The sequence below is a fragment of the Gymnogyps californianus genome, chromosome 13 (assembly GCF_018139145.2).
Source record: "Gymnogyps californianus isolate 813 chromosome 13, ASM1813914v2, whole genome shotgun sequence".
NCBI lineage: Eukaryota > Metazoa > Chordata > Aves > Accipitriformes > Cathartidae > Gymnogyps > Gymnogyps californianus.
In genome coordinates, this window is record NC_059483.1 from 8,628,201 (window position 1) to 8,653,935 (window position 25,735).

A 25,735-nucleotide genomic window follows, 5' to 3' on the forward strand; every position below is an offset into this window, starting at 1 on the left:
CAAAAGGAGAAGCTGGTAACGTTAAGCCCCTTTTTAGTACAGTGTTATGACAACGGGGACGCTCACTCTTCATTCAGGAGACCCAGACTCTACTGCCTGCAAGCCTGAAATCCACGTCTTCGCCACCAGGCAGGCTGATGAAGCTATTCCCACTAGAAGACGCACAGAAACGGCATGGGGGAAAGGGAACAACTACAATCCACAATCCAGTGGGTACACAGGCCGGTGGGAGCCTGACCTGAAAACTGACAACTGTTAAATAAAGAAAATATTAGAATGGGGTTCAAAACCAAGAACTAAGTGGGCTGTAAAGTCATGTTCCCTCCTTCGCTCCCTCTCCAGGCCATGAATATTTAATTCCTTTATGCAAACTAGAAGAGTTGCAATGCAAGGTTAAATTAGCCTAAATAACCTTGAAATCCTTTTGTGAAGTTGGGCCTCTGAGTCAACTCCCAATCTGTAGAGAAATAACTTTCTTACACAACGAGTTCTGTTGTTAGCTGTATTTAAAATACCATGTGGTACCATGACAAAAATCTTGAGGTTAGAGTTGATTTGACAAAATTTATACCTTTGGTTCACCTCTCTATGTTAAGATCCATGGTTTAGACAGTCCAATTATTTAATAAATGTCTGTTCCTCAATTCTGAATGCAAAATTCTTCCAGGGAAAAGGAATCGGTTGCAGTATTCTCGAAATTTTATTTGATAACACAACACATACATATGCTGGCATGTTTTGCTGCTCCCCTAGTTACGTGCAAGCTTAATTAATACTACTTTTTCTTGTCCTTCATTTTGCAGTAGGCCAGGCTCCCTACAGACTAGCTACAGGTATACGCCAAGTCAGTGGCTCATTCATATGTCATAAAGCAACCAAAATAAATAGACTTCTGGAAGCCTGACAGAGCTACCAAGTTTCACTTTTAATTCTCAAAGTGTTCTATGAACTTCCTTCAACTCATAACGCTACAAATCATTCACATGGTTGGAGTCAGTGCGGAGAAGCTGTGTCTCAGTGGTCAGCCGATGCAAAAACAGTTTCATGATCTCTCTCCAGAGGGGAGAGGGAAGAAAAAAAAAAAAGATTATTCTTCACCCTACCAGCTAATCTTTAAAATCTGGAAACCTTAGATGCTTGCATTTTAAGAGGTAGAAATAAGAAAGAATGTTTGAAAATCCTTATTAGTAAAATCTTTACTAGGATAATGTGTATGCTTATTGTTATAAATGCTGTTTTAGCACTCGAATGATTTGCCTATTCAGAAAAATAAATTAAATATCCAACACAACTATTAGATTGGAACTCAGCAATGAAGTAATAAAGTGATTTTTCAAATGCCTAAGAACTTATACATACACTTAGAAGATGGCAAAATGGCACAAGTGATTCTGAATGCCGCAGCATAGCTGTTTATTACATCTTTCTTACAGGTCAGTGACCACTGACTCTGGTCCTAGAAATTGATTTTTTCCAAATTTTAGCAACACTAGGAATTCTACAATAAACAGATATTTTGATTCAGCCTCAATATGGATCACTGCCTCCCAATCTTACTAGCCCATGCCACCTTGCTTTAGGTTTCATCTACTTGTGAGCTACAAACAGCAAATAAGTGCTGAATCAGATCATCTCCCAAGGTCCCTGGCAAGTCCTGCATTCTGTGATCATAAACCAAGTTTACAAACTCAGTCTTCCATTTCTAACAGTGTCAAATAAATGACTCGCGTCTAACTGATCTAGTATTTAAAACAACGAGGCCTACTCTATGGCATACTTCTCAGAAACTCCGACAGAACTGAGCTAGCGCCAACAATATTAGGAAAGTTTTAGAACATTTCTCTGCTATAAAACAATTGTTAAACTGGAAAAGCAAAGAAAAAAAAAATTGAACATCACAAATCAGACTCATTACTGTTTTTTTCTACTCCCTGTTACAAAGTTACCAATAATCTATAGCTTTCACTCATCATCTGCTTACAACTTCAAGTAGCATTGTTACTCTTGAAACGAACTGGGCCGTTAATGGGCTTTTGCTAATCACAGGTGAAAGGTCACTCTCATTTAGCAGTACACTAAGAAATAAACATAACACATTGACATGACAGAGAAAGGGATCAGTGTTCAAATACTGACATGGATTATATTAAGAATCAAAATGTTTTAGCTCAAGAAAAGATATTATCAGTACTGGTCACACAGCTTCCTTAGGACTATTTATAGTCTTAAAAAAAAAAATCCAACTAGAAACACAGTAAAGACAATAAGTAACCTATGCCCTACCTTGTAGTTTTGAGATTATATAGTAATTTAATAATAATGCTAATAACACCACTCACTGACAGGCCGCAAGTCCCAAATCCAAAGCGATAGGGTTGACATTTCCTTTCTCTTTCCCATGCACGTCCTCTCGTAACTAGTTACGAGCAGGAAAACTTCTCCGTGCACTTTTCTTCGAGAATGAATCGCACTCACCTTCTCGGCAAAGTCGCATTGCTTCTCGGTTTCTTCCATATTCCTTGAAACTTTCTTCTAACGCTGTTCCTAAAACCAAAAAGCCACAAGATCTCAATCCACGCAGAAGCCAGAGAGTAGGGCTGACGCCCCGCTACTGACCTGTAGCCCATTCCCCTATGGAACAAACCAGCACATCGGGGATACCCGCTCCTATCGCTGCGGCAGTAAACACAGCTCCAGAGAGACTGAGAGCTGCCGTCCCGTCCCCTGGAGCGGGGTGCGGGGCCGGGGCTGCCCGAGCCGCTGTCAGCGGAGGGGGATGCCTCACCTGAAGCGGGAGCTGCCCCCGCCCCAAGCCCAGCCTGAATCGAGGGCAGGAGGTGCCGGCCTCCGGGGACTGGCTCAGACCTCCTCGCACCGTGTCCCGGATTACAGGAACTGGGGCAAGCGCTGCCCGCTCCGCGCCGCTCCCGAGCTCCCGGCCGCGGGGCGCCGCCGCCTCAGGAACCGCGTACCGGACAACGAACTCGGCCGCGACGTTGGGGGGGACGGGGGGGGGGACGGACCCAACCTCCTCCCCGGGCCCGGGACCCGCGGCGCCCTCCTGCCGGGCACCCTGCCGTGTCGTATCAGCGCCCCGCGGTCCCTCCCGCGGCGGGGCCGCGCCCGGGGCACCCCCAGCCCCGCGGGGAGCGGGGGCCGGGCCGGTAGAGGGGGTTGGGGCGGGGGGGGGGGAGGGGGGCGGCCGCTCACCGTCGTTCCCGTGAAGTTTAGCAGCATCGACCCAGTGGCTCCAGGGCTGCCCCAGCATCGCCTCGGGGCTGGGCAAGGACCTGCGCTCCCCGACGGCCGCCATTGCCGCTGCGGTGGCGGCGGGGCCGGCGCCGCTCCCGCCTCCTCCGCCTCCGCCTCCTTCGCCGTGGCGGGGCCGCCGCTGCCGCTGCCTGGCCGCCGCCGCGCTGCGCTGCTCCCTTCTGACGTCACCCGCGGCCCGCGCCGACATTCTTTCCGCTGCTATAATGTAACGAGAAAAAAGTCATCGGGCGCTTAAGGTGGCGCCGCGCTTTTAAGGAAGCGCCGCGGCGCTGTCAGCCCGCTCGCTCGCTCTCCTCCCCGCGGGGAACCTGCGGCCCTGGGGCGGCGTCGACTCACCTCTGCGGCGGCCCGGGGGGCAGGAGCCGGGTGCCCATTATTGTACGGGGAGCTCTCCCTTCCTCTTCACCGTGTAGGTGAGGCGCGTTTGTATGTTTGCGCTAACAAAGCAGCGGAAGGGGGTTGGGGGGGGAGGAGGAAGAGCAGGGCTACACCGCCCGCCAGGCGCTCCCCGGCTCCATGGGCCGCCTTTCTCTCTCCGCACCACGGCCCGCGACCCTACAAAAACAACGGCCGCATCACAACCCCCGCCTGGCACCCGCTGCCCCGGGAAGCGGGTGGAAGGGGGGGGGGGGGGGGAGGCGGACCAGCGACGCGACGCGGCGGGGCGGGGCGCGCAAGCCCGACTCCGCCCCTCCTGACCGGTCCACCTTAAACCCGGCGCCTCCTTAAAGGCAGCGGCGAGCAGGAAACTCGCTCCGGGCGGGCGGCGTCCCCGTCCCCGTCCCCCCCCCCGACCGGGGGGGGGACGGGGACGGGGACGCCGCCCGCCCGGAGCGAGTTTCCTGCTCGCCGCTGCCTTCGTTATACTCGTAACCTGTCTCCCGGGGGGGGGGGAAGTGTCTTGTTCATTGTTATTCCGTATTTCTTTTTAAACAACAGCTTTTCCCCCCCCCCCCCCCCCTAAACTTTGGGATGACGTTGAGCGGTGTCGAAAGCGAGGATTAAAGGATGCTTTCGTGCCTGAAAACGCTTCGTAACAAAGTTTAAGCTTTGCAAAATCAAGTTATTTGATTAAAAATCTGGGGTTTAGGATCCATTTATTACAGGGTTTTCTCTCCAATCAACTAAAACGTTCAAGTAGCGATGTCAAATTAAACTCTCAGGCCACGACCTGCAAAGATTTCTGGCCACGCTTGATGCCACCGTCAGTAATAACATCCTCAACAAACAGCTAAAAACGTATATAAATCTGATCTGACGCCTCCTCTGTAGGTACTCAGCCCATGCGTAAGCTCGAGAGCATGGGACTTGCGCCGTCAGTGGAACTGCTCATGGATCACATGTGCGTATTTGCAAAATCAGATAGCAGAAATCAAAACTGTAAATAAATTTGTTTAGACCGCACAGTCCCATTCCTGCAGAGGTGTATATACATGCAGGCTTAGCTAAGGCTTCGCTATTTTCATTTGAAGTGTGGAACTATACAAGCTATAGAAGTTTCTTTCCAAATTTATGCATATAAAGGATGTATAAATACAAGCTCATCGACAATCGTCATATCGGATGGGATAGGTTATAATTATAAGAATAGTTTCAGTGTTCCACCCAACTGATAATTTATGTCACACTCGGAATGTATCTTGTAAAATTGTAAATCTAATACAGAATACCTAGTGAGATTTTTCTCTCCTCTTGATCACTGCAAGTCTAACTTAACTCCTTAATAGAAGGCAAACACCGTGAGATTTAGATAAAGAGAGCAACAATGACTTCTACTGCAGACATTTGTAGCAGGATTAATTAACAAAGGCTATCAACTTCCTGAGCCGGGCCCTGATCTTTCAGACAGTTACACTTGCTCTTCACTGTACGGTAGCTTCCCAAAACAGTGAAATAACTCTTCATCTTAGTCTGAGCATGAGTAAAGGTGTTTATGGAACCAGAGTCTAAAGATAAAAGATGAATGGAGGGCATTATTGTTTGATTACTTATCAAATAGTATACTTCATAACATAGAAAACTACTTATAATTAAAGCGAAGGACATCACTGGAAGAAAAATGTCAGTCAGGTGCTGAACAATTTCTGAACAGAACCTAAGCTTTTTTTGTGGTGTAGAAGCCAGATAGGAAAAAAAATCTATGACTGATTTCTTTCAAGCTTAGTTCTTCAAGTGCTCCATGGATGCAGTCTAACATAACATCCATAGCTGAATTGAGACTCCAGCCATAGCATAAGGCAAGTTACAGACAGAACTACATTCTGTGTGTCAAATATTCTGGTTTATATTACAAATTTCATTCATACAGCTCTCCTTTGTTCTGGAGAAAGCTGTCAGAAAGCTGCCTCAGCTGCAGTTTGAAAAAGAATTCTCAATACGTCCAAGTGTCCATCAAATTCGTAAAGGCTTTTTCTATTATTTATTTCACATAGATCATAAAGCAAATATAGTGATGGGTGACCAAACAGAGCCATAGAACACCATCATCTACCTTTTAATAGTGACAGATTTTACCATGGCATATCAATTTAAAGTTCACAACTCACATGGTTCTTTTCTATAAACATTACTGATGTATGTATGTCAAATTACACAAAAGTAAAATGGCTTATTTTGGCAAAATTACATTGATTAGCTAGCTACTTTAACAAGCCAATATATTATCAACTTTTCAGTTTCTAAGTATGACACTCATCACGTTACTCAAAAGTGCCTCTTGCTTTAAAAGTGCCAGCCAAACAGGTAAAGCACACACCGCTGTTATTTCATACAACTTTGATTATCCCCTTTCTTGCTCTTTCAAACTGGTTGTTGCATTTTTTCCCCTCCCTCTTTCACAGCTTTTCTTTTTTTCCTATATATGCCCACTCAAGATCTAATTCTGCAGTCTGGGCCTCAGGCTGTCCTTTAGTAAACCTTCTTCCACTAGTAAAATATTTTCCCACTATGCCGTGAATACATCAGTATTCCAGTAGAGGGAGGAAAGTGGCAGCAGAAAGATCAGTTCATCAGTTCAATGCACAAGACCGATTAGTCAGAGAGCAGGAATAGGGGCAGATGAAAAACTAATTTTACAAGGACTGGAGGTGGAGAGAATTTTCTTTTCCCACAAACTCACTAGGCTGAATATCTGTTTGGGTTTTTTTAAGCACACAAGTTCAATTCTCTTAAATTGTTTCCATAGTGCTATACATGGATGCATTGATGATTTTAGGGAAAAATAGGGGAAAACCCTGAAAATCCATCATGTTAGAAGGAGATCAGAATTGAAAACACATGTACAAGCTGTAGACTTTGAGCAGAGGTGACTATTACAAATCTGAGACATCCAGGTCAGGAGTATGGTCATCCAAAGCTCCCCTGGCAATCAGCAGAGAGCCAGGGATACTTTTGGGATCAGTTTGGTCCCTCCTGGTCCGAAGCACTTTTTGAAGAAGCCCTTCTCTTCCCACTGACCACAGAAGTAGTCAAGGATGACCATGCACATAAATTAGGCACCTGCATTAGGCACCCAGCATTAAGTGGGCTGAATCTGGTCAGGAGTCGGCAGAACACTCAAGTGTGGAAAGCACTGTCCAGAAGCCAATGATCCTTTAAGAGAACAAGAAGGGGCCCAGAAACGCTATCAGTTCAAAGGGCTTAACTGAGGAAGCGAAATAGCCTAAGAAGTAGCATTGGGATTGAGACAGTGTGTGAATAACCACAGACTGCTCGTATGTGTGAATGAGAACAGGTATTCAGAGAACAGAGAGAAAAAACAAGGAGGAGTTAAGTTAAGCTCAGATAGAAAGTGGAGAAGGAAAAACATGAGGCAGGAAAACAGCAGAAAACAGTGGATGATGTAGAGAAAACAGCCAAATAATGGGCTGAAGAAAGCATAAACAAACAAAAAATATAACACAGCTTGCAAAAGGAAAGAAGGAAAGGAGTCAAGAAGAGAAAACAAAACATACAAAAAAAGAAAACGCACAATTTCAAAGCTCACTGAACAGATTTAACGACATATTAAACATGGTTGGCGATACTATGATTAAATGTATGCCTACAAACAGCATGCAACTGCTTAAAACTGCAGAGGATGGTTATTTTGTGGCATGACACTGCAGGCATTTTTTCACCTGTACCAGCAGGTTTCATTCTTTTGCCAGGTGGTCCGGGAAAGCCGTTCAAACAGGGAACACCTACCTCAGCTGTTCAGTTAGAATCTGTAAGACAGCCTCCGTATAGGACCTGAGATATGATAACTCTTAAGTGGAATGAAAAAGGAAGGATGAATCTGCAGCCGAACTCTTTTAAGAACAGAAGGACAATGATATGATTCACCGATGATTTTCCACAATGCAAGTGAAAGGATGCAAGAACTGACGTGCGAAGGGAGAGACAGGGAGAACCTACGAGGGTGTCACTTTATCAGTACTCAGAAGAAAGAAAAATAGTGAATTCAAAAAAAGTCTGACAAGGAAAAGATCTGAGGGGCATTACAGCATTAAAGGAAATCAAATAAGTTAATTCTAGCCAAAAGGTATGAAATGATCAAGAAGTTCTTAAAAACTAAGAACAAATATCATTAGTGAAGACTTGTTGGTAGATGAGATTCAGGATGAAATGACAATTCAAGTAGCTGATACGCTAAAGTGAAGTCCTGACCCTCCCGTCAGCTCCTGCTGACAGCAGTGGAACTGGGAGTACATTTTGTACATTTTAAAATATGTCTCCAGTATGAGAAGTATAAGAATATAATTGGGCAAGTAGGGAAGCAAGAGATAAAAAGTTCATATGAATCGGGACGTCCAGATGATGAGAGAACTATCCAGCCATAACAAAACAGACCATTTCATTTAAGCCTCGCTATAGAAAAATATTAATACATTAAGAAAAATGCACTATGGTAATCTTTAGTTCACTCTCACCTCCAGTGAAATCAAGCAACTTCTCCCTTTATAACTATACACAGGACTGTGATCCCGAAGAATAATAATCATGAGCAGCACACAATAAAAAATTATACAACAAACCATGCCAGTCTATTATCGTTTTTCCCACAGATCCTGGGAACAGGTTGATGTGTATAATTTTATTTATGAGTAACTCTTCAAAGGGGGAGCTGAAGATGCTCAGAAGTGCTGGAATACAGCTACTTTAAATACTGGAATACGAAATTATTGTGGATACCTACTATAAACCACCTGTACCAGGGGAAAGAACAATAGTATTAAGATTAGAAGACTAACTTAAAGTATCCTTTTCTGAGGAGAAGGAATGGGGGAACAGAGGCTAAAAAATGTAAGTAAATCTGCAAAGAATTCTGCATTAGGATGAGAATGCAAGAGATGCCCCTATATATTTATCCAAACATCACAATGACTATACTGAAGATAGTATAACATTTTTACACCCAAATTATAAGCCAATGTCATTTCCATGTGTTAATAAAATATACAGTATATAGCAAAACATTGCAACCACTTCCTTCTTTACTTAACTATCAAATATGTCTTAAATGCAAGTCAAATTTCTGCAAGAATTGATGACGTAGCAATCTAAAGCAGAATAAGGAACATAAGGAATACAGGAACACAGATCTTTGCCCTGCTTAGATGTCACTAAATACTGTCAATTCTTGAAGAGAATTTTACAGAGAAAACACTGAATAGTGACACAAAGTTTTCAAGTGTTAAAGGTAAATACGTACAACTATACAAAATACATCCAATTAATGATTTGGAAATCAAACTAATGTTTATTAATTTTACATAAGGTATTGAAATCACCTTTTGAATTTGGAAATGTTAAAACAATTTCGGCAACCTAACTATGCAGATGAATCATTGTAATCAGAGGAATCAGAAATGGGTGTGACCTTTTAAATTCTCATTTATACACAGAGAATACGATATTACAATTTAGAATGATTAAAATACACAGCTATTCAGGTCAATCGTAACAAAACATTAGTGCTGAATTTCCATTTATTGAAATCAAAGCACTTAATGGGAACAGTTTGGTATCAATGATCTTCCGATGGAACCTAACTACCACGCAAGGTTTCATAACCCTGCCTGGTTTCTTGCCAGCTTGTCTACATGGCTCCTTGGCAATTCATTGAGGCCGAAGACTGTGGGTCCAAGCACAGCCCACAGGACTCAAGAGTTCCTTGAGACCACAATGATGCCTACCTATGATGTGAAGCTGCCTGAGTCCTCATACCCTCAGAAGTTTGACATGCTGATTAACATCAAATCAAGTATCCCGAGAACCCTGGCACAAGGAAATTTAAATTTATACCATTCTTCTCACATTTGATTGCTGCTTGCTGATGCTACCTACACTGACCACATGCTTAGCAAGTTAGCAACAATATTATACAAATTGGACACGGACAGGTCTATGGGAGTTGACAGGATGCATGCAAGGGTGCTAAGAGAGTTAGTTTGAAAGGTCATGGATGTGGACCATGAGATTGCTGGCAAACCGGCTAAACTGTGCTCAAAGGGTCGTAATGGCTCAAAATCAAACTGGCCATCAGTCACAAACGGAGTTCCTTGGGGGTCAATATTGGGCTCAATCCTATTCAATATTTTTTAAAATGATCTGGATGATGGGAATAAATGCATCCTCACCAAGTCTGCAGATGACACGAAACTTGGAAGACAGGTAGATACCCCCGGAGGAAGTGTCACTATGTACAGAGACTGTGACAGGCTGGAAGACTGGGCCAGTTCAAGAGACACATTAAAAAAATGGACAGGGTCCAGCAGAAGGCCAACAAAGTGATTAGAAGGTTGGAAAACTTACTGAAGATATGAGAAGGAATTGGGTTTGCTTGGCCTAAAGAAGAGAAGGCTCAGATGGGATGTAATCACAGTCTTCCAATAAGTAAAAGATAATTATAGAGAAGATGGAGGTACTCTCTTCACAAGAAACACAGTGACAGGGCAAGAGGCAACAGGCACAAGTTGCTTCAGAAGTTCTGTCTGGATACAAGAAAAAAATATTCACCGTGAGAACAATTAAATATTGGAACAGGTTGCCCAGAGAAATGGTGGACTTCCCCTTGCTGGAAATATTTAACACTTGGCTTGACCAGGCCTCGGATAACCTGCTTTCCACAGAAGGCTGGACCAGATGATGTCCAGAGGATTCTTCCAATCTAGACCTTCCTATGATTATATGAAAATCTGACAGATGTTGTGGCCCTATTTAGTGATGAGGAGCAAGGAGGTAGATAAGTACAAAGCCAATTTTCACAACCCCAGGCACTCTGGGTTCACTAATATAGCCACTTCTCAGGCTGCTGGTAAATCCAGGGAAGCATTTTGTTAAAGAAACTTCAGATACTATAGCTTCCAATGTTATATATTGCAGGAGCCACACCATGACAAACATTCCTCGCTCTTCTTGAGCCCAGGTTAACTCTGCCACTTAAATAAGTTCTACAGATCAGCTCCATGCTAACTGTAATGGCCCTTTCTGCTGCAATCTATTTTTAAATATGTTAAAAGACGACTTGCATAGCAAATACTAGCCAGGCTATAACAGACTGGATTCTTCAAGTCTGTGCATAAGAAAAATGCAAACTTAGAGTGAAGGCTTTTCCTTCGTCATGTCAAGCAAAAATATACAAAATGGTGAAATGCATGTGATGATAAAGAGTAGAGATACATGTAAGGGAAACAGAGAAAGAAACAGATATTGTTTCAATGAATTAGCAGTACCTGACAAAATAATCTGCACTAGCAGCCTTTTAGTCAAAATTTCAATTTATTATCATCATTTTCTATTTTTCCTAACATTCTGCCAGGAATGCTAGTCATGGAGAATAACCCCACTGTTAGGCAACCATACAGGCTTTGCCTCAGTTTACAATTCTACTTTCTGAACTTGTAAGATAACAAAACTGATGCAGCTGGTAGGCTACAGTATATACCAGAGCCTAACAGCCTTCAAATGCTTTAAAGTGTCATGGAAACATGGACATAGACAAAAATAATTATTCAGAAAAAGAAGTTTACTTCTTCTAAAATACAATAAATAAATTAAAAATATCGCCTGTCTGCCACATCTTACTTGTCCAAATCACTTCATCTAAGTGATTGAGAGATATAATCCAACTTACTTTTATCTTTTTAAGTTTGACTGTTCCATGCATTGAACTCCCTTTAGGTTGTTTGTAAGGTCACTTTATTTCCCACTGAAACATATATTAAACACCTGCATTTTAAAAAAAAAAAGTCTCCTCACTGCATCTGGTAACACTTCAGACTTGCTTTGCAACCCTGTTAATATCCTGTTCTCCACGCTTCTCACATCTAAAGTATGTGAATATTATGCTTAAGGAAAATATTTGGGTAAGCATGTCACAGTACCTTGAAAGTATGGTGAATCGCTGGGTTGATTTATCAATTGATCTTCATCTGTTCAGATTTTGGAAGCTTTTTCTAACTTGTACCTGATTAATTCTGAAAGAAAACAAAAAGTACAGCAATAAGACATTCGAAACCTTATCTCCGTTTCAGAACTATAAATGTATATATTTAAAAACTAATATGAAGCATTTTATCAATTTTACAAATACAGTTTCTGCAATGGATTTAAAATTGAAAGGTAAGCAGGGAGCTGTTATGCACTCTTATGTACAGAGCAGCTCTTTAAATGGCAGCCTGACATTACCAGAAAGGTATGCATTGGATGAAATCTCAATCTTCAGCCCAGTTACTGCACTTACATTGACGATTACTGACCAGATTTCCAAGCAGACGGTTGTGTCTGTATCCCAAGCTGGTAACACAACAGCGCTGGATTTTCTACACAGGATTTTTCTAGAATATAGCACGACTCCAACAACAGGGGCTCTCGGTACGCAGTCACTGACATTTTTACCACCATGTCATAGAAAGTGGATAGCTAAAAATGATCCCTCACGTAACAGTCATTAGTGACTATTACTGTATCGCTGATGAAGAATTTAACAAAAATTAGAGGATGTACAGATTGAGGCCTTTCCCACAAAAGGAACTTTTATCATCTCAAGCTCAGGTTTTTAAAATCCTTTCATTCAACGCTTATAAACTTACTATTTATATAAACCAAATTTAAGCCCAGTTTGCTTTGATTTAGCATAAATCAATGCCTAATTGGTTAAAGCTAAACCAAAGCCCTGTTAAAACTTAAAAAATATTTCAACCATCCTTGTGCACAGGTTATATTAAAGATCTAATAATTGATTTTTATAAGTGCTTTGAAATTAAACTGGTGATTTTTTTTCATCTACTAAAAGTCATGAAGATAGATATAAATAAGCCAATCTAGCGCTGGGACCAGATGACACTTCAGAGAAAACTATTTTTTTCCCCTGCAAGGATTAAAGTCCAGACAAGAGGAGTGCAGTCCAAGAGGGCATCCAAGCCGTCCCACAGGCTGTAGGGCTCTGCCCCTGTGGAAAGTGCAGAATGAAGCTTTTCCTGGCTTCTGCTGCTCCTCTGGGAAGCTGTCTGCAAACTGAGTTCATGTCTTTAAAGTCTTCTTATGTACTGAGGATAAACCCCTTTTTTTGCTTTTCTTTTAAACTGCAGCTTAGCAGCTGACACTATCTTGACTGAGATCACCTACAGATATATTTTCTATTTCTAAGCTTTACTCTGCTCAGTGACATACCTGATCCTAAGAAGCACATCCGAGCTTTATTATATTCTAGTTACTCCACAAAATCCAAGATTTTCTTGTCTTCAGTGGACAACACTTGAGAGCAAGTCCAGTATTATTTTCTCTCTCTCCTCTGCAATCATTGTTCTGCTTTATGGTTAATAAAACTGATTGTTAACAAATTTCTACACTAGTAGAAGTCTCAGAAAACATTGTATTTCCTTGTTACACATACAAATCTCATTGAATACTACAGTATAAAACTTTCTCTTCAACTCTTGCTGCTGCTCACTGGGAAAGGCCATGCAGTGTTTGTCAAAAATCCTTTTTCTCCTTCGTTTGTTTAGGACAAGAGACTCTGAATTCATATGGACCATTCCCTTCACAGAAGATCATTCAATGTTTAGCCTCAAAATCCCAATCCCTTCAAGCATATGACCTCCCTGCTGTGGAAGTAACTCACTCCTTCATCTCTACCCCAATTTCTTTAGGGGATATGAGAGCTCTGCACGCAAAACGCTCTTTCCTTTATCCCGACGTAAATGTTATTTGTTACATAACAGGCAAGTTCCATTGCTTCATGCAAAAATGAAAAAAAACCCTACCTATAAAACAGAAGACTTCTCCAAAGACTTAAAAATCTAGAAACAGGGCAGTAAGTAAGTGGTAAGTACAAAAAACGGACCAGATGAGGGTGAAGAAAGGATCAGCAAAAATTTTATTCCTATATAGGAGAGATCAGAGCATACTATGTCACCACCTGTGAATTTTGCTGTAGGGATTACATCTGGAGTTGAGTTTGAAGGCAGTTAAGAGAATAAGTTTCAAAAGAGTAAAGTGACAGCTTAACGACCCTTTAAAGAGAACTCTTTCTCTGGATAATGGGTGGCAAAGAACAGGAATGATTCTTGTTGAGAATTTACAGCAGGTCAATTACAACCACAACTGTCAGCAAAGAGTAATGCAAAGAAGCGACAGAATGATTGAGAATAAGCCAGGAGGAGCTCTCTCTCCAGAAGGTAAGCACTTTGGTACCCTCGAAAAGGGAGAGCTAGTTCAAAGATGGAAAGATGACAAAAAATAGTGAAAGCAGCAATCCAAGAAAATGGAAAAAGGCCTGCATTTTCAAACCAGCAAAGCAGACTTAGCATTATGTCACTCTCGATGTCTGACTATCAAAGAAACTTGGTTGCAATTGCTATTTAATACTTTGAGGAGTTACTGATATGCAAGACAGGAAACCACAGCCTGACAGAGCAAAAGCTATATCCCAGTCAAAATTGTATCTACACAGACATATACAATAAAGGCATAGTTATGATGACTAATGCGTATTATCCATTTAAGGAAAACATACTTACATCAAAACTGTAATTGCAAAGCAACTCATTAAAATAAAGGAAATGTAACTGTATGTGATAAAACATCCCTAACTTTTAAAAGTATCAAAACTAATGCCTCAGCTATCCAAACTCCTTTAACTCTTTTTCTTTTCAGCTGTCAGAAACAGGCACCAAAGAATGTGCCTACATTTTGGAACATTCTTTCTCCTTTGTTATCTACTAAATATCCAAATTTAAGTTAAAACACAATGTCTACATTTATATAAACAAAGATTTGGACATGCTAGGTATAATCACCCCAATACTGGGCTTCATTTAGACATTTTGTTTATGGGGATAACCTAATGAGGTCTTATTCTGTCCCTTGGAAAAATGGGTGCAGGAGGCATGTGTTGAAGGAACACGAGCTGGCTAGCAGAAGACTAGGGGCTGCTAAGTAAATCAGAGCAGTTCTCAGGCTAATCTCATTTGTGCTGGACACTGACTCAGGACCCGCCAACTACAGAATCTCAGGGGGTCAAAGATGGTGTAAGAACTACAAGCTCTACCAATACATAATTGGCCCTCCTATTCTCTTTGGGAAACACAATTCTTTACATCTTCACAGACTAAAAAATAAATACCAGCTACATGCTTCAAACAGAGATTAGATACCAAACTTCTGGAAATACCAATTACGAAATTACAGCATCTCAAGATTTCATATAGTTCCTATGTACACCAATATAAAATATTTCTCAGAATTACCTAAATATTTACTATTATTTGTGCAAACACAAATGCAACAGAATATTCGGTGCAAAATATAGTAATGATACAAGTTATTCTGAAACTATTTCAAACATGCATAGGTATCTTCATAGATAATGAGAAGGGTCAAACTTAAATAACTAATACCTTAGCTACTAAATAACTAGTATCTTAGTCAATGGAGAAGCAACAACACCTTTTGGATAATTCTAAATAAATTGATAAAAATTGCAAAATAATTACGCACAGCAAAGTGCACTTGAAGGGTCTTAACTTTGACTACTGTCATTTTCTTTTGTCTAATGGCAACAGAAAAAGATTTGCATTCATTATTTTGCTCAGCAAACCATGTTATCACTAATTTTAGTTTTATCTTCCAAGAATTTCTCTTTTAACTTAGAAGTCTTCATTAGCAGTAAGATTAACAGTCATAAGAAGCCTTTGCATATTGCACTTCAACTGTTTAAGTACAACCACACAAAGCATAGGACAGGTTAAAAAAATACTTGGTTTCAGAAATAATGAAAGATATTCTAGAAGCGAGTATCTTGTCTTATATTTCAAAACACCTGCATCTTGCAGTATGATTTATATCACCATTTGAAAGTTCAATCCATAAAACATATTAGCTTACTGCATCTAAGATAAATAAGGACAGTTGAAATTGTACTTATACATTTCTTTAAAAATGGTATTTATATACAACTGTAGAGAAGAAAAAGATATGTTCTGCATTTGGCATACCATAGGAATATTTCATACCAATTACAACTTGTATTACATCAGAAACACAAACAACAAAAGACTGGTAGCAAGCAATAGGACACTGGACATCGGATTTCCCATTTTTTTAAATAAATAAAATTCTGATTGGCTTATTTAAAAGGGTGCGTGAAGTAAAACAGTAATGTTAAAAAGAATATACAAACGTATAATATAAACATACTTTTCAAGACAGAAAGGCACAGCTAATCAAGACAATGCAAAGTACATGATTAACATGATTTGCAAAATTTATTACTGAGCTTCTCTGTTAAAGGTAATATTATTCAAACTACACTGTCATGGTTATTGCAGATTAAAGATTTCAAATTAGCTCCTCATGTATATCATTATTGTGAGTGGTTGCATTTTATCTGTCTAATTTTAAATTACTGCAGGCAGATGAAAGTCATCTTAAAATCTGACTCATAATTTAGGTACCATACCACTAACCTTAACAGAGATGCTGGTTCTTACACAGGTACAACACTATTCTCAATGTAAACAAAGGACACTGGCATGCACCCCAGGCTAAGGATGTCAGCATTTTTCAAACACCTTTCTGACTGTTCCATTTTATGGTGATGCAATATGACCTACATTTTCAATGGCCAAAGAGAGAGAGAGAGAGAGAAAGGGAGGAGATAGAGAAAAGAAAGACAGACAGACCTTTGCTGTCCTTATCCTCCACTAACTACAGCTTTAACTGTCCCTCGTGGGGATGTAATGGGCAAGAATAAAAGCAGAATAGCCTTATGGTAAGTTCTGAATGAGAAGCTGAAAGATAGGCTAGCATAAGAAATAGCAAGATTTTTTTTCTACAATCCTGTGAACAAGTACATAGTAATACCCTCAACAGGAAAGAACAGTAGAATCAATAATTTTATAATCAGTTGCCAGTAGAAAGCTGTCTGTAATATAGATGCTTATTTTGCCACCTTGTATTTCCCATCATGTTCCTACTGCTTCATTTCTATGTGTTCCCTCTAGATCTCAAAATGAAACACAAAATAATCCACATCATTATGATCATTTCTACAGACAGAGACATTGAGGAAGAAGGAGAGATTTGCCCACAGTTACCTACCAGGCCCAAGGCAGGGTTAGGAACAGAAAGCATCACTCTTCATTATCTCTGCACTGTGCAATCTAGTAGGGACTGTGATACCTGTCATCCCAATATATAATCTTGACATAATACCAAAATTATCTGTATCTTGTCTTTCTTGCACGTGAACTTCACACAGGAAACTGTACTAGATTACTGCTAACTCTCAGAGAGCTTTCCCTCACAAACGATACACCGCATTTCTCAAACTGGCTCTGGAAATGCACTTGACTGTGAATTGTAAAACTTTGCATAAAATGCCAGTGGTATTTTTCACTATAAACATGTCAAAATAAAGACCTAATTAAAGCTTTTGCTGATCTTTCATTCTTCTGCAACTAAGGCATCTTTCCTTTCAAAAATCAGCAGTTTTCCACAGTTAAACCAGTACATGAAGAAATTAAAAGCTTGTTGCTAGAATTGTATTAAGCAAAAATCAAGATCTTCTGATTTTTAGGTACTCCTTTTTAGTGCAAAAAATGTCCTGCAGAATATTTGCAAAGCGCTTACAGGATCACAGTCCCTTTACTAATGCTGGTAGTTAATACAATAAGCAATGTAACAGTAAATCATTTTCTTATTATTGAAACTGAAGGCCAAAACTTGATTGTAAGTATACCTCTGTAAATCCAGATCGACTCCAGCGCTTTCCCAAGAGTTTCTTGGGATTTGCACATACGTAAACAAGACTGTAATTTGGCACTGCGTTTGAAACCAGAGATCAATAAAATGTATAGATTAATTCCTGGTTTTGAATGGTATTTATTATAACAATAGCCTTCTTATCAAGCAGTATTCATCTCATGAAGTGCAATCATCCCTATATAGCAAGTGCTGAGAAACTGTTGTTCCTTTGCTTGAGTGCTTCTGCCTTTTCTAGCTGCAATGTTATATCAAACTGTTTAGTAGTGACAAGTTCGGAAGGCAAACAGCAGCTGTACGAAGAAAGGGAGAGAAAAAACTTAAAGCCCATCCTACTTTAAAGAGAAGAGACAGTGGAGAGTCAAGAGACAGATTGCTAACAAGTATGAAGGAATTACCTGTAAAATGATGGGAAGGAGTCTGGAAATTAAGAGAGGATGGACACTGCAAAGGGAGGATGGGGGGGCAGGGGGGGGGTGGAAGACACGAGGTCTTAAGCAGAGAGAGAACTATTTCTCCAACAACATGTGTCCATGAGACTGCGAGGAAATCCTCATTTGATTAAATGAGATTACAATCACACATTCCTCCACTCCTATTATCCCCGGCTGCACCTTGGTCAATCTATTTTACTCTCTCAAACTGAATTTAGTGGGAAACTGGTATTTCTTCCATTATAAACAGATTTATTTCTGTTAATCTAGGACAAGAGTGTTGCTGATATAAAAGAAATCTCTTCACTATTGTCAGCATTACTAAAGCTCTCTTTTGTGAATGTTTCACTGCAACATTTTCTCAGTTTCTCTTATTTTTTGCCTTTTTTTTTTCCCCTTTCTTTCTTCATAGTATCTCTGTTGCAGTGCGGAAGGGAGAGAAGCTGAGGTGACACTTTTATTGCTGTCCAACACCATAAAAATTCCAGCTACAGAAGCCAACCGGTGCAGGGACTTGCAGGGTCCAAGCCAAGCAACCGAGAACAATCCTTCCCTTTGCCTACCAGTGACTGCCATCTAGAGTCAGAGTACACTGCCTCACATGAAACAACAGTATTGGTAACAAGGAGGAGAAAAATGTTAGAGCAATGAGAGAAATGTTAATCCCATTCAAAAAACCCAAGAACTCACATTCTAGAAAGTTACAACTAGCTTAAAAAATTAAATTATTTGGGTTTCTGTTCTTAACATGCCTTCTGACTAACGAGCATTTGACCCATGTCTCCCTGCTTTTCTCCAAAAACTGCAATTGCATTTTGTTCTAAACACTTAAGTTGTACATCTGGGGAAAATATATATAAAATAGCACTATACTGCTTTTCAAGTAAATCCTGTGGTTCAGATTGTTTGCTAAGGAATATACTAGGCCATGCTAAGAAACCGAATACAACATTTCATGATCAGCTGAAGATGCAAGTCACCTTTCAAAGACTACCTGTGTAAAAATGCTGACAAGGCTTTAACATTAATGACATTAGTGATACTAATGAGATCAAAAATGTCCTTCTAGTGGCATGAAACAATTTAAAAACCTTAACATTTTAAGAAATACATTCATACTAACCCAAATATACTAGTGGCTTAAATGTCTACAAAAGCCTACCCAAGCCAATAACACTCCTCATACACTGTAAATTTGACACATATTTATATATAGTATCAATTCATGGCTGTTTATTATACTATATAAAAATCATATCTTTTTCTAACTACTACTACTACTACTTATGTAGCTATTAATAGGGCACTCAATACTCAAGCATTAATCAAACAACCACTAGATACTCTTTAACTGAATAAAAGGAAGGATTTTTTTTGTTATTATTTACCTGGAGAATATAATAATTTGCATTTTAACATATTCCCAGTAGCAGTTACCTTCTCTGCAAACCATACACAGATATGAAGCCACAGCTGTGTAAGTAAGTCCTAGCATACTCTTTAGCTATTAAAATCATTTATTAGCTATGGCTAATAATGTCTCGTGAAGACATCAGTTCTCCAGTTTCCTCACTCTTCTACTCATGGTCAAGAAGACTGGTAATGAAGCATTAGAAAAACACAAGATTTCTTCTCACATTCATCATTGTAACAGATAAACAACCTCCAGGTCACACAGTATACCTCCTCTTACTGCTAGTCCCACTAAGAATTAATTTTTCCTAAGGGGATACATATTCACAGATAAAATTAAATTAAGTGGGATTACAAAGCTTGCTGTTGAACATGGCTACCTATGTATGAACCAAACGTCAAGCTGTAGTCTATTGAAATCAGCAATTTCTACCTCGTGCATGCATGCAGTCAGCTGGAACAATTGCTCATTCTGATCCACACTCAGGCCACACTTCTTTGCTACAAGGCACTCCACAAATCCTCTTAGTTTTTCCAAGTAGAATAACAATTCTGTAACTGGCCTGGATGCAACATTATAGCAGAGAACAGTATTTAAACAGGAGGAGGACAGGTACTCACTATAGCATGGTCCTGGAGGATGACATGCAAGAAACACCCCCCAAAAAACCAAACCCATTGAAAAACATAATCTTTACTTGACAACTACCATAGCCTTTCTTACAGATGTAACAAATTCCAGTCGAAACAAAACTGCTCAACAGGTCACAGAGGTGGAAAATAGGTTTCAGCATGTATCAGTTATGTACTCTGATCCTATTAAAATCTGTGCAATGTAGTTAGAGGTCTGTTAACCAAAGGAGGGATGGAAGGAACCTCCAAAGGTCAGACAGTCTGTCACTCAGCCCCAGGGCATGATAACGAAACTATCTGGTGGGAACAATACAGGTAATCGAACCTGTTCTTAAAGACCTTGGGCAATGGAAGCACCATTGTCCCCGCAGGTGATTATTCCAGCCTTTCAATACTTCCACTAGAAAACTGTGTTTGTCCATGCTGAATCTTCATTGCTGCAATTTGATCTATTTCTTCCCCTACCCGCCATAAGCCCCCGCCGCTTTGCAATGCTCTTCAATCTATCAGTCTTCTCACTTTCTCAGTCCCCTCTTACTTAGGGAATTGCCTTCTTTTGGCACTTGTTTGTGCATCGTGTTTTTCAGATCTTTAAGCAATTGCACTGGCGTCTCCATACTTCCTCTTTCCTCATTTCATTCAATACAGACCCTATTGTCCTGCCTGTGTGCAGTTAATTAAAACTTTATTTCAAAACTAAAGGAGACTGAGTAGTCTGATTTTCAGAAACTCAGGATCCTTAATAATGTATGTATTTTTTTATCTAACAAAGTTTGGGAAGCTCAGCTGGAACACAGTAGGCACTCCTTCCATATGTAGTGTTTTGTACTTATAAATAAACCAAGCAAAAGTATACGTGATATTCCTATCACTTTAAAAATTCAAATCATGTTCCTGAGATAATAAAATGTCATTATTATGGTGTAAGCACAAATATAAAAATGAGGTTGGCCCCATTGCCCTGCAGCAAAACTATGCACTTTCCTACTGATATCAGAGATGGTGCACAAAGAAGAGCTGGTGAAGCACTAGAAACAGAGAAAAATACTTGCCAAATGGCAAGAAAAATAAAAAGTCAAAAATTACTCTGAAAGCATCAAAGTAAAGCTTCGCAAAATATGACCACATAAAAGTGAGGGTTTTCTTTTATATATCCTCCAATATATTTACATGCATAAACTCTCAATAGTTACATTTTCTATTTTTGAAGTATTTGTATTTCTAAAGCAAATTTTATTCTTAACCTTTAAACTCTCTGATAACAACAGGCAACTATATCACAGTCTCAGCATTCCTCTTGATGATCCCACTTGCCTGGGAAGATCTTTGGCTTGACATCAGATGATTTTTGGCAAAAGAGATCATGGAATCTCCAGTAACTCTTTCCTCTTTCCTCAACAAAAAGGATAATGGAGCCCAGCAAAGTCTGGGCCCTGCTGACAACTGGATTAGCAGAAATCATTCTTCTTTAACTACAGTGACACATAGTTAAGGTAATATTTTCCTATTTCTATAGCTTTGTGAAAAAAAAAATCCACATTTGACGTGAATTACTGTAATATATTTCTCGACCACAACAAACAGTCCTGTACCCTACCCATACCTACTAGAAGCTGTCTTGTGCTAGGGCTACCCGTTAGTTATTTTTCCCCAAGCAATGACAGTATTGCAGCTGCTTAAAAGATACCACCTGCACAGAAGCCAACAGAGAACAACTGCTTGTTTAAAGACGACTACACTTGCCGAAAAACTTTAAGAGGCCTCTTCAAGGGAGCAACGCATTCTCTCTCATAGCATCCATCTCCACAGAAGAGCCACCACCAGAAAAAAGATACAGAATAGCAATTATACTCACTGATACTAGCAGAAAGAGAAGAAAATGTAGGTTGCAAAATGGCTGTCAGAGTTGTAACTCTCTGTGCCAAATTTAGTAGGCCAGTCCTAGAAAGGCACGATGGGGAACAGACTCTATAAAGAGGCAATTACAAATAAAGATTCGATGAGAATAATCCAGTCATTAGGAAACTCGTTACCTGTATTATCATCATATTACAAGTCTATGCCAACATTTGAGAGGACTAGTAAAAGTTCAAAATCCCTTCAAGAGCTTGCAAGAGCAGGACAGACTTCTTTAACATAAACATTTGAAAACAGCAGCTCTTGAGCTATTTCCTTCCATTTGTTGGATGACATAAACTACAGTTACAGTCAGTTGCTCCTGTTTGTGCAAGTCTTTCACGTAACAACAGGAAAGAAAAGCTTTACCAGAAAACCTGACTGTAAATATCCCCCTATTCCAATCCAGGCAAAGGGGCTGCAGCTCAAGCACAATTTAGGTACTTTTAAAATTAAATTTCAAATTCATGAAATTTAAAAAAAAAATTCCCATATGTTTTATTTTAATATACATGTGCACAATTTTATTTCAGGATACGTTATTGTTCAACACCATTCTAACTTTACATACACACACACACATATACCAAAAACCACAAGCAGATCTCAAAAATGAAAAAAACCAACCAACCCATAACTGCCAAAGTGACACTGGAATGAAACTGAAGTGAAAATATTTATAATGAACCACAAAATCACAGGTGCATACTTGTAGTTATTATTAGCATGGCTTTGTTTTACTCTCATCTCTTACAAGCCAATCTGTATTCATTTAAGTTATAAAATCCAATTTATCTGCCTTGCCTCTTTTATTAGTTCAATTCTCTCCATGTATAATCAACATTTAATTTTTTATTTAAAAAAAGGCAAAAGGCAAAGGACCAAAAAGAACTCCTCATGGTTCTCAAACATTCTGCACTAATGTTTTGCAGAAGAAAAAACAATAAGCAAACCTGAATGCTTGTTTATACCACGTCTCGACTAAAACATTATTATAAGAAAAGTTACCTTGGGAGTTTTGTAAATATTATTAAGAGAAATAACATTTTGGGCTTAATGTTTTGGGCACACATATAATCACTTTCATATCTCAACTGAAAATTTACATGTATATATAAATACATACGCATATATACACTCTTTATAGATAATGTGTTTTGTGTCCAATTTCTCTTTTTCCCAATGCTTGACATTAATTTTTCTATTTACCTTTTGCAACTCACCAAAACAGTTTATGAAACAGATTATTTTATTCCACAATTTGTTTTTTTCTGTTTGCCTATACTTTTCAAGCCCAAATTCTATCCCTGCTTGCAAATAAAATTTGGAAATCACCAGGAAGGCACTCATACATCTTTGAACAGAATCTGATCTGCAATGCAAAAATTATCTTGCATGCTCTTCTTTTGCACTTCTGAAACTACTAGTTTGCTTTTATGGATTATTTCCTTAAACACCTTAGTCCTCAGTTGTCTAGTATCTTCTGTGTTGGGCTATACCGTCGTGTTCAGTCTATCTTTCTGACAGCACCACCACCTCATACTAGTCAACAGCCTGGTGATTACAAAATTCACTCTGATGGAAAGAATTATGGGCATTAATCCCCTCAGGAAGGAGGATAGCTGGGTTGAAGTCTCCCACACATGTGGTGAGCAGTCTAGCGGATAACAGCTCTGCTAATGACGAAAAGGGAACCAGAACCATTGCCACCTCCTGGTTTTTGAAAGCAAAGATTGACCTTTGCTCCCTTTTTGAAAGAAAGGGCTTATGATCCTAATTTCAAGAGAGCATGAATCCAAAATGCTCCCTAGAGAAAGGTGCTTAGCCCTGGATATAGGCGGGATTTAAACACATTCCTACTTTGGCTACTGCATAGAAAATGTGCGGATTCATCATCTCCTTCAAGCTGCTCCGGCTGATATAATTTTAATGAAACACCAGCAAATATTGAAGCATTTGGCCCCCATCCACCTTCATGGAAACACAACCCAACTGGCCTCAGCCAGACCAACCTTCCCTTTGGTACAACCAGCTTGAGAAAGGTAAGGAAATGCCATAACCTGAATCTGCCCCTGCTGGGTTTGAGAGTCTCTGCTGGAAAAGACCAGTTATCTTCTCATCATACATCTCTCGAAATATTTTTTTAAACCATCTGCTTTGACGGCAACTGAAGCAATAGTTTAGAAGTTACATTTGGCCCACTCAAAAAAGAAAAAGAAACTGAGGAGAGCGTGCCTTCTTCCTAAGAAGGCCACAACTTCTCTTTGGGGTTTTACCCTGCTTCCAGTCACTATTGGTAGGATAACAATGGTCAGAAACAAAGTTCAGTGTTTTCATTCAACATATGACATACTAAAACCTAAAACTGAGCAGGCATCACCAAAGCGTGCGACCATGCCTCCGATTATTTCTGTTTCACTGCTCAGACTTGTACCTCACTCAGAAATCAGGGGGTGAGAACATGCTTCAATGTATCATGTTTTATGTGAACTGTAAATTGTAGCTGTGCTTAAACACTACCCACTGACAGAGTTACTTTATTAAAAGAAAATAAACCATAAAATAATCCAAAGCAAAATATAAACCCCATTTAAAACGAGAAACATATGTTTATCGATATAGACCTGATACTCTCTTTCTTCATCTTCTGAGATAGAAGTGTTTCTTCCAACATCTCTCCATGACACGGCCAAGCTCAAAGCTTTGTAAAATTTCTAGGTCTTCTTTTACAAATTTGGACTGCTTTAAAAAAAAAAAATAATAAAACAAAACAAACCCAACCAACCAACTTTTATTAAACTTTGAAAAGCTGACTCAGAAGCTGCGCAATAGCTCTGATTCAGCTTTCTTAGCCGAGTCAAAGCATCTGGCCACGTGATTCAGAAAACGCCGCTCTGAAGTCGGGCAAGAGCTGCTTTCCAAAGGAGGAAATGCCTGTTTTCCCTTGTAATTTTTGTCCAAAATTTCCTCAGTAGCACTAACAGTTACTTATTTAAACATGATACAAGTAAATACGATATTCACAACTCTCTTATTGTTCATCCAATGTTTCAAGCCACAGTTAAATACAAACATTTACCATTTGGCCCAATGCCAACAAAGACAAATTCCTCTTCTCAGTCAGTGTTAAAACCTCATTCAACATCCATCTCTTCCTCTGAAAACTCTGGCACGCCACTGATGATCTTCAGGGCACAATGTAAATGCTACCAAACCCATGAACGGAATGATTGGGGAAAGAAAAATTAAAATATGCTCTTTTTTATTAGAAAAATAAAATAAACCACACTGAAAACATCCTGCCAACAAACTAAGAGGCTACTAGATAACTAACTAATCCTGCCAAAAATAATTCCAAAAGAATAAACGGCTGCTTCCTTACAAAATACACGAAACACGAAATGCCACCCTAAAATTACCTGACAGTCATTTTAAATCACAGAATGCAGACACCGTGCAGGATCTCCGAGGCATCGCACAGGCAGCTGAAGTCTACAGTGCTAACGATTTTTCGATTAAAAGAAAAATCTAACTATCTAATCCGTCTTGCAGCAGTTTCATGACACTGAGTTTCATGAGATACCTGTTAAAACACCTTGACTTTCTTGCCAAGTGGGAACCTAACAAGTCACTGGGAATAGGTATCATGACCCAGTGTACCATTTCTAACTTCCGATAATTCCACTGCCTCAAGTAAAGCACCTTTTGACATGCATGCAAGGCATGCTTTCGTTTGCTGGGCACATCCCTGCACCTGTAAACTCAGTTTTCTACACTGAATACCTAAATTTCCACTATCATGTAGTTTCAACTTGAGTTTCATAAGCTTTAATAAATTA

General features: G+C 39.7%; 1 protein-coding gene across 2 annotated transcripts in view; it reads right to left on the reverse strand.

Annotated features, from left to right (window-relative positions):
- Positions 1-3,736, reverse strand: part of ATXN7 (ataxin 7) — a 61,103-nt gene extending 57,367 nt beyond the window's left edge. The window contains exons 1-3 of one of the 2 annotated variants that reach the window (XM_050904913.1): positions 3,610-3,736; positions 3,211-3,471; positions 2,476-2,544 (exon numbers count right to left, since the gene is read on the reverse strand). In XM_050904913.1, the coding sequence (XP_050760870.1) occupies positions 2,476-2,544; positions 3,211-3,460 (319 nt within the window). In that variant the 5' untranslated portion in view covers positions 3,461-3,471; positions 3,610-3,736. Of the gene's footprint in view, positions 1-2,475; positions 2,545-3,210; positions 3,472-3,609 lie in introns of those variants that run through there. The other variant, XM_050904914.1, reaches the window with a different exon arrangement.
- Positions 3,737-25,735: the final 21,999 nt, after the last annotated feature.